Source organism: Apis dorsata, unplaced genomic scaffold (genome assembly GCF_000469605.1).
Source record: "Apis dorsata unplaced genomic scaffold, Apis dorsata 1.3 scaffold_73, whole genome shotgun sequence".
NCBI classification, from domain to species: Eukaryota; Metazoa; Arthropoda; class Insecta; order Hymenoptera; family Apidae; genus Apis; species Apis dorsata.
In genome coordinates, this window is record NW_006263371.1 from 184,986 (window position 1) to 195,871 (window position 10,886).

At 32.0% G+C, this 10,886-nt stretch overlaps 1 protein-coding gene across 1 annotated transcript in view; it reads right to left on the minus strand.

Moving 5' to 3' along the window:
- Nucleotides 1-10,886, minus strand: part of LOC102677960 (probable G-protein coupled receptor CG31760) — a 203,585-nt gene that overhangs the window by 23,969 nt on the left and 168,730 nt on the right. The window contains exons 6-7 of the mRNA XM_006610269.2: nt 2,805-2,873; nt 769-878 (exon numbers count right to left, since the gene is read on the minus strand). Of these exons, the coding sequence (XP_006610332.1) occupies nt 769-878; nt 2,805-2,873 (179 nt within the window). The remainder of the gene's footprint in view (nt 1-768; nt 879-2,804; nt 2,874-10,886) is intronic.

Genomic DNA, 10,886 nt, shown 5'->3' on the forward strand with positions numbered 1-10,886 from the left:
TCTATCTGTCTCTGTCTCTGTCTATCCTTTCTCTTCGATCATGGAGATTGATCGGTTCGAAAATCCATCGAAGGGGAAGAGGAAGAAGAAAGGGGGGGAATAAGAAGGGACGATGCACCTTTCAAATGATCCCCTTTTCGATTCTTTTCGAAAAGGAGGGATAAAGGGGGATGGATGGATGGATGGATGGATGGATGGATGGACTCTCCTCGTTGGAAGAGATTCTCGAGCTTGTGGAAAATTGGCTCGATGCTGTATGCCGAACCATTGTATGAAAAAGGATTTCTAAGTTGAGAGGAAGATTGGGTACAGGGAAACCCTGTTAAAAAATATAAGGAAACCGCTGCTTTGAGGTTTTTCTGGAGGGAGGGGGGAGAAGAAATTGGGAGGAAAGATACTTAACTTCTTCAACGAGATTCGTTTGAGTCTGTTTATCTCCAAGTCTTCTTTTATTTGGAAATTTAAATTTTCAATCGGATAACGAGAAACGATTATTGTTTATAGATTTTTTACCGTTTATTTATATATATTTTGTTGTTTATTTGTTTATTTATATGTATTTTTATCCTAGAAATCATCAATCGTCGAAGAGAATCATCTTGGATCTCGTCTTCCAGAGATTCTAAAATTGTAGCTTAGGCGCTCGATTCAACGAAGGAAATCGAACGATAATTTTAATTTTTGGCTAATTGCAAACTCGTGATGTTTCTCGACGATGCTTGGGAATTAAATCACGTTTCTTTTATCGTCGTTACACTACTTACTCACCGCCAAGTCTTGAGCATGAGAGCGCCGTAAGTGAGGGAAAATCCAATCTCTCGAAGCCAGACACGCACTGTGCAGGTTATGACGTTTGGACGGGGGTACATTACTATCGTCTGAAACAAAGAAATTGATTTCCGTTCCCATAATTCATTCTGCTCCACCCGGGGAGAATATCCTCTCAGATTCATCAGAGAAATTCAATTTCCCTCTGATGGATTTTTGTTGATCGAGGAATCGAATTTTCTTCATCATTGTCATCATTGAAACAGATGGCTTAGGTCTGATAAAGAGATGTTTATATATACGTTTATTCGAAAGTGTTAGGAAAATATATTTATAGTTTTTGAAACAGAATCTGCGATATTCGATGAAAATATTAAAAAATATTTATAAATATAATTTATATTTCCTTTCAATGCGTTATTTAAATTTTTATTCGAAGAAATAATTTCCTAGAACTTTTGTCGTGGAGGGTACGTTACGTGTACAATCAATCGCAAAAGTGTATTACAATCTTCGTATAAAACGAATTTCAAAAATTTATCTTGAAAAATTTGATCTCGAATGAGAATTGTATCCGTATTAATTTCTCTGAAAATTTTCATCAAATTTTCGTATATAATTTTGTTAATTAAATGTTCTTTACTTAGAGGATAATGATGCACTGAAACTCGAATATTTTCTCCCGTTACGAAGTTACGATTTAAAAATAATATTTCAAAGGTTGATTTCATCTTTTCGAAGCGATGTTCCATTAATTAAAAAAATTTATGATGTAACTCTATGGTCTGTACTCACAATCTTGTAAAATTTCAATGAATTAATTCATTCGATCGAACTAAAAATATACGAGAACTTCCGACTGTGAAATAATATCACGAATCTGAAGCACGAAAACGAAGCTAAATGACAAGCTGCTTTCGAATAAAGGTCGAGTAATTTTGCAAAGGAAGTGAAAGAAATTACGAGATTGCACGTGATCCAATATCGATGTTAATGTTAAAAAAAAAAATCTAAAGTTTGAAAAAAAAGAAAAAGAACGAACGAGTTTGTTTCCCCGCTTGATACTAGCATTCTTTTACTTGGCAGAAAAATTTTCTTTCTCGTTTCACGGTGCATCGCGTGGGTATAATTGCCAATAGATTGCCAATCGAGAGAATACTTTTCATAGAGAAACGCGAAATCGCGTGCCGCGTCACGCCACGATTGGATTAACTTTCGTTCAGCGGCGCTGGCGTCGCTTTTATCCCGCCATTTTTGTGCCGAGAGGCCGTCCGTTTCACGGTCGAATGAGGGGCAAGTGTGCTCAATTGCCGGATAAAGGGTTTCCAAACGAACTTATCAATTGTTCCAACAATGGGTCAGAACACGGGAATTTAACACGGATTGCCGTTTTAACAGCTCTCAAATCGTACGATTTTTTTTTTTTTACATTTAACTATTTTTCTTTAATTTTGGGTTAGATTGAGATTTGGATTAAATTCAATTTAAACTTCGATTAAACTTCAATTAGGTTTAGACAATTGAATTAGATTATTGGTTCAAGTTAAATTTTAGGTTAGGTTTATTATAAATCTTTCAATTCAATGGATCGGAACATAAGAATTTAAAGGGATCGAGGATAGTTTTAATAGCTCTTAAGTTATAATTCTTTCCTAGTATAATAATTTTTTAATCTTTCTTCTTTTTTTTTAACTTTTTATGGTTATTAAATTTGAATTAAGTTTAATCTAAACCTCGATTAAGCCTCGATTAGATTATCTAGATTAGACTTCGACAATTAAATTAGATTTTGGTTATTGATTCAAGTTAGGTTCAAGTTAGAATAATATCAAATTATTATTAAGTTAGAATAATATCAAGTTAGGATATAGATAAATTGGATTAAATTTTTAGTTAGGTTCACTTTACACATCTTAATTTAAATTTCTTCGACGTAAAATGTATTGTAATAGTGTTTCATTAAATAATCTTCTAATCTAAAATGTTAAATGTTTTCTACAATTTTAACAAAAGTTACATAAAAATAATCTACTTACGGTGCAGTATATGAAGAACGCACCAAGCACAATGACTCGTAAAAGAACTGGGCTTGCAGCTCTCACCACCTGCGACAAAAGCAAAAATTGCCATTAAAATTAAGAATAAAAAACAAAAATAAAAAGGAATCATATATATACTAGACAAAATTGTAACAAATCTCGAATTTCTCAATTGAGAATCACTGGTGGACGAGCGATTCACTTTAAAAAGTGGAGACGAAACTTGACGAAGTAGAGGAAGTATCCAACGTATTTTTAATTGTTCTAAGAGTAGTTTCTCTCTACTTTTCTCTCCCGTGACACAAGAGTTTACGCAAGAGATAGACACATTATCGAAACTCTGGACTGGTTCATTAAATACGAAATCGGAAGTTGGCGAATTGTATTCGACGAGGAATAACTAACGGTCGATCCGAAGTTTCTAGACACAATGGGAACGGTGTCTTTCCTTCTTAATCCGAGACAAGATTTCTCTGGCTCTCAATCCTCTCGTCTCCTTATCGAATCCGCGTCGAGGACGCAAGGATAAGCATCTCTCTCTCGTTTTGAACTTAATATCGTTCTTTATCTATGATTTTGAGAGAGGAGTTCTCCCTCCCTCTCCTCATTTTATCATCGTAAGCTTCGGTTCAATTTCAAAGTTGAGCATAAGGGAAGTGGAAAAAGTATGATGATACGAAAATCGTTTGAAAATGCGAAATAATGAAATATAATGAAGATTAATTGATAGGAGATTCACGAATTGGAAATGATTTCTCGTGTCTCGGGATTCCATTTAACGAAAGAGAAATATTCTAATAATTTTTTAATCTTTCTTCTTTTTTTTTTAACTTTTTATGGTTATTAAATTTGAATTTTAGTTAAAAGTATTTGATCTGTTTTAAAACTAGTCTAGTTTAAAATATTCTTCTTTTTATGTTGATATTAGTCTTTGTAAATTTATCAAATTAGATTTGTCATGATATTTTCAATTCTTGATTTTCATTGTTGTATAATAAAACAAACGTTTCGTATAAAGTTGAATAATTTCAAAAAGATATTCTGATGTTACTAGTTTTTTTTGTAGATGTAAAGGATATATAAAAATGTGTATGTTTTTTTTCTTGTTTTAAATTTTGTACAATAAAAAATATTTCATATAAAGTTATATATAAATAGTTTCAAAAAGATATATATTCTGATGTTAATTTCAAAAAAATACATATTCTGTAGTTTTTTTTTTATAGATGTAAAGGATGTATAAAAATCATGCATACATATGTTTCTTTTTTTTCTATGTTTTTGAAATAGGATCATAGATTATTTATCAATTGATACAATTTGATATTTTCTATATAAAAAAAAAACATATATTTCTACAAAAAAAAAACATGCAAAATGATAGTTTATTGTTTACGTTACAAACTTCAAATTGAAATATCTCCTAAAATAAATGTTCAAGTTGTATAAAATAGTGGTAAAAAGATATATATAATTCTTTTTAAAAAATATTAATGATCCAAAATCATCCTCATCCCTATCTTTAAAAAATTATTTTCTTATTACGAATAACATGAATTAGAACGAGACAGTAATATCTGAACAAAAACTCTCTAACTTGAATAAATATGAAATCTGTGATATTTACTTGAACATATATATATCGTATCGACGAAGATTCACGATAAAAAGATATATAATTCCCTTTAAAAAATATTAATAGCCTAAAACCCATTCCCATATTCAAAAAATTATTTTCTTCTTGCACGAACAACAACATAATATCTCGTAAACAGAAACTCTCTAACCTGAACAAACCAAAATATTTACTCGAATATTAATCACGTCGACGAGGCAAAATTCGTAAAAATTGGTGAAATTTTTTCACCGCAGAGCAACCGCCGGCTAAAGATAACCGGCCCCGAGTCACTAATCTCCCTCTCTTATCTCTTATCTCGCTCCAAGGAGTGCAAAAAACTTCCCCACTCTCTTTCCCAAGGGAGAGCCCGCCACAGCCACCTACAGTCCAGATCCTCGCCTACGATTCTCAAAAAAAAATAAATAAATAAATAAAATCCCACTATTTCTTTTTATATATATATATATATATAAATGTACTCTCATTACTCTGAGCTATATATACACATATATCTTTCGTAGGGAGTGAATTCGCAATAAAAATGAGAAATCGACGGAGTTCGTTCTCTCTCTCTTTCTCTCTCTCTCTCTCTCTCGCTCGTCGAAACGAGCGAGCGACACGAGTTGAACATTTTACGACCGACTGGCCGCTCGTGCGAAATAAAAGTGGCTCGAAGGAGGGGAGGGGGGAGAGGGGACACGTGCAACCTGCCACTACTCTGCGCTCGAACGTCACTGACCATTTTTATCCATGCGGCACGTGGTATCATCACGCCTCGTCTCGCGCATGCTCGGCGCATTATCCTTTCTTCATTCGTGAATCTTGGTTGGACTCGAGTTGGACGACGAGTTCTCGCGATATTTTACAGTTATTCGATGAAAATAGGAAAATAAAAAGGGGGGAAAGGGATTAAATTGCATTTTTTATCTCGTCTTGATTTTAAAAACAACGCGGTTTCGTTATTGTTGTTGTTGTTGTTGTTGTTGCGACGATGATGCAATCAGAGAAGCCTATTCAGCCTTGAAATTGAACGAGTATGAAGTTTCGTGAGCGAAGATTGGGTAGTTATGAACAACTGTAATTACGAGTAGTGCGTTGGTGTGGAAGGGAATGTAAATTAGAATGTTGAAACTCGGTAATATATACATATTTTCGTGAGAGAGAACTTTTTTGCAAGTTGGAGAAAGTTAGAGATTAGAGTTTCATTTTGAAATAGACAAAGATGGATTTATTGGACTTGTCTCTATTCTCGTATAATTCAATTTACGCGTTAAAATTTAAAGATGCCTGTCTGATTTTACGATCTCCATTGATTATTTATTGCGTGGAAAATTTAGAAAATCCATGAAACAACACGAAGAAGTTTACAATGAAGAGAAATGTGCCAACGTTTGTGGAATATTTTATAGAATCTCGCGAGGGAGGTGTTAAAACAAAATAAGGGGATAAAATTCTTATCGAATTTCCCCTATAAAATATAACCGCAAAGGGAAAAGCGAGGACAAAATTCGTTAAATAAAATTGGAAGGGAGGGGTTAAAACGAATAGAAAATCGTATTTAAATGAGACACGATGAAAAAAAAAATGGGTTTTGAACATGACGTGAAGAGGGTGAAAACGCATTTAATCAGTAGATAGTAGATGGTAGGTAAGATGAAAAGGAACTCTTTAATGAAATTTCGGATCGTAACGCGTAATGTTTCGCGTTGCAAGAGTAACGCTCGAATAAAATAAAGTAGACGGCTCGAAAAAAAGAAGAAGAAGAAAAAAACGGCCACTCAAAGGAAAACGTTCAAAGGGAAGCGAAACGCTTGTCGCGAAATGAAGGAGGAGGAAAGGAAATCCTCTGACGCGTGAGTCACGAAAAAAACGTCACGAACAGCGTGATCGTGGTGAAGGAAAATCTTAATGCATTTAAACGAGACGTTTGTGCGATAAGATGCGTTGAAGAAAATTTAATTCTTTATTAATTATTCGAATCCATTTTCGATTTTAATTATTCAAAAATTGTATAGAATGAAAATTTTATAGAATTCAAATATTATAATATCAATTAATGCGAATAAATTTGGAGATTGTTTAATATTTATTAAAAGTGTAGAAAATTCAAAGATATCCGAAGTATTCGGATTTTTAAAAAAGGTATCATCAAAATTTCAAAAATGGATCGATGAATATTCGATTTTGTATTCAGTAAAATTCGTTCTAAAATAAAATTTTTCCCCAAAATTTTGACCTTCGATGAATATTCCATTCGATTTTGTATACGAATTGTAAAAGAAATTTCTAAAAGAAAATTCGATCTTTTCTCGAAATATTTTTCGAGAACCTGTGTTTTAACGCGTCATTCAACGCTGTTCATTTCCTCAAAGTAAGGAAATGGCGATAACCCATTTGTTCCCGCACTTTAGTTTTCCTATAAGAGCTATGAATAACGGTAAATACGGCTTACCTTCATTCGAAACGCTATTCCCCTTGTTGTTCGCAGTGGATTAGTTCCAGTAATATTCTCGACGAAATATTATCGTCCACGGTAATTTTTCCATCTTTGCTTCATTTTCTAATGGACCGAGACCATGAATTTCACTGAACGGCGAACGTTTAAACAAAATATTTCATCGTTTTAACGTTTACACAATTTTTTATTTTAAATCGCGAAATTTTATCTTTTTGATAAATTTCACTATACCTTTCGTCTTTTTAATTCTGTAAAATCCTATTCTATAAATTTATCACTTTTTTTTTTCACCAAACGATTAAACACACGAATTATTCTCCAATTTTATCTTTACTCGATATTACTCTCTCTCTCTCTCTCTCTCTCTCTCTCTCTCTCTCTCTCTCTCTCTCTCTCTGTTTGTCTGTCTGTCCGTCTCTCTCTCTCTCTTTCTCTCCTTTCCTCTGTGTTTTCAACTAATAATTAAATTCAATTAATAATCCTTTTCAATATATTTTTATGGCCTTTATTATATCCACTATATCTCAATATTGAAAGTATTTACAAGTTTATTGAGTAATCGTTTATTAAGTAAATAAGTTACAAGTTTATTAAGTAAATAAGTCCAATCATATAAGTCTTGAACAAAATGAATTCTTCCTTTCTTTTTACTTATTATTCTTTTTTCCTTCTTTCTTTGTAAAATTTTTATTTTATATTACAACATTTATATTATATAATTACAAAATTGAAAAATAATCATATTTACTTACTTTATTTATTTTATTTAGTTTTAATTTTGAATAATTATTTTATAATTAAATATAATTATTATTAAATATTATTATATATATCTCTTTTCTAAATATTATAATATTTATATNTAAAAACCAATCGCAATGATATAATTATTCTTGATTCTCTTCCCTCTATTCTTAATCCTTCTCTATGAGATTAATTTTCCTTTCTGCTCCAAGTTTTCCAAAAACCTTGTTGGAAAAAGTGTTTTCATTATATTACACGTCGAGTCGAATGTTTTATCGAAACGTTTTTTTTTAATAAAAATAAAAATTGAAAAGATGAAAATTCTCTACAATCGTAAAATTTTCAACATTCTCTTTCTCCAAATCTAACGTGTTATAGACCCTTCAACCTTCTTTCAACCTCTTTGACAAATAAAAAAAAAAAAAAAAAAACCATAATGTATTTCACTGTCGAAAGAATAATTGTAATTCGCATAAATATCCATAGCTTTAATTACATCACTCAATAACTAATATACTCTCACGAGATTGTTCGTAAATATTTTGATCCATCGGCAAGTGGATGGTTATAGTATACTCGAATATGAATCGGCGTATAATTCGAAACGATTGGAGGAACACACACGTAGCGCGCACGTGTACTGTCCACGTTTAAATATTTGCCACGGAGGGAAATATTTGCAGTTCGAACGTTTGAACAGCGTCCATCGATTTCACGGAATGGAATTCGAAAGAAATAATATCGGTTGGAAATCTTATCCACGGCCTGAAATTCGGTAATATTTCTTTCTCTTTTCGAAACGGATGGAAGAAATTTCGATCCGCTTTATCCGACGAAACGTCATTGGAAACGTTGCTTGGAAACCGTTAAAATCAACTTTCCCCGCCTCGACATACGAGAAAATTAGCTGGACTAGCTATAGCTCTGGTGATGCAGAGAGTTACGTCAGCTACAGTAGAACGTGTCTGTCGGTAGTCAGCCCAGCCGTGAGATATTGGAAACGTAGCAATTTTTAACCGTATAAGATACTTTACTTCTTTCATATCTGTCTTTGCGAAAAATCAGTCACAGATGGCACGAAGGGATCACGAAGGAAGGAGGAAATTGAGCGAAAATAAGCTTCATTTTTCTTTTTTTCCTTTCTTTTCTTTTTTTTTTTTTTTTCTCTCTCTCTCGTTCTTTCGTGGAAACTAAAAAACTTTTCAACGAGTAGAGTAGAATGACGAGTAACTTTTGAACCGAATATTATTAATAATGATTTACACATTGGATATTGTCAATATTTTGAGAATATTTTAATCGCAATATGTAATTAATACATGATGTGATAATTATTTCTCTCGTTCGAAAAATTTCCAGAAAATTATTCATTGTTTTAATTTCAAGAAAAATTAACTAATATAATGCATTAAGCTTTACTCGTAGCAATTCAAATATTAATCTTATATTAATAAAAAATATAATAAAATATATCTATAAAAATTAATCTTCCCCTGACAATTAAAAGTTAAGCAATCAACAAAAATTTGATAAGCAAGTCACTTTTCTAATTTCATTAGAAAAATTAACTGAAATATTTCTTTTTATTCTTTTTTTAATTTTTTGCATATAAGCTTTACTCGTAGCAATTCAAATATTAACCTTATATTAATAAAAAATATAATAAAATATATCCATAAAAATTAATCTTCCCCTAACAATTAAAAGTTAAGCAATCAACAAAAATTTGATAAGCAAATCACTTTTCTAATTTCATTAGAAAAATTAACTGAAATATTTCTTTCTATTCTTTTTTTAATTTTTTGCTACACATAAGCTAAATATTAATCTTTCTGAGATTAATGAAAATAAAAAAAAATTACAATTAAAAGTTAAGCAATCGATAAAAAAAAATTGATAATTCTCAGGAAAAATTAACTAATATATTTCTTCCTATATATATATTTTTTTTTAATTTTTTGCACACGTAATTTACTCGCAACGGCTTAAATATCGATCTTTCTGGGATCAAATAAAAATATACAATTAAAAGTTAAACAATCGACATAAATGATCGATTGACGAAGCGAGAGGGCAATAATAATTGAATTGAATATTTTATCGCTTTATTAAATATTAAAACCCCTCCCCTATATCTCTAAAAGGTGTAATTAACTCTTGGAAATATTCGCGTTAGAATTTCTCCGCGGATGCACGATGAATTTATCGATAAGCCAGGGATGGCGGTTGTTGGTTTCAGAAGAAGCTTCGGCAGAAAAGGGGAAATATCCCGCCCGCTAAGGAGAATAGCTCCGTTTATTGGAAGGATATACCGGCATCATCGAGCTTCTGCTTTGTAACGAACCTCGAGGGAAATAAGGGTGGAGGGTTGCTAATACAGATTGAATCCCGTTCTTCTCTTCCCTGGGAGGCTTTTGGATTTTGTATTTCATTAGCGGTAACGCGCCCTGTTTCTCTCCCAGTTTTTTAATTTTTATCCTTTTACCTTCCCCCACTGCGGTATGCAAAATGTGGTTTATTCTCCATCTTCCTTTATACACACATATATATTTCCTTCTCCTTTTTACCCCTTCTAAGAGATATCTCGGGAAACAGACAGGTTTCTCTCTTTTAATTAAAATATATAATTAAATAGAAAACATAAACAACGTATCTTTACTCGAAGAAAGACCTCTTCTTCATTTTTCTTACAACTGCTCTTATTCTTGGTTGTCTATGATTGACTTTTCTTAACTTTGATATGTTTCTTGCATAAAATGAGTCTCAAATAAGGATTATTACTTAAGTATATATTATATATATTATTATAATATTAAGTATAACTTAAGATAAAAATCTTTCCTTAAATTTCCCTTAAATTGCAAAAGTTAGGAGGAACTCTACTTTTGATGCTCCTAAAGAAGAGTTTTTAATGATTCTATTCTTCCATATGCTCATCATTGTCTGTGATGATAAAAGAGAGAGGGATGGACAGACTCTTACTTTCCTCTTTAAAGGAAAGGATAGTGACGATTGGTCAACCTTGAAGAGAAAAGAAAATTCATGAGAAGGTTTCTCGATGCAGGGGACGGTTAGGTTGATGCATGGACTTTGGAGATTCCCGATGTTCGCAGCAGATTGTCACCAGGATATGGAAGATACGAGGAGCATGTTCTCTGAATCTTATGAATAACTCATAAGTCACGTACCGTCTGGAGATTGCCAGAGATCCGGATGATAAATCCTATTTCTCCAGAATGTCAATGTTTTTTTTTTTTTT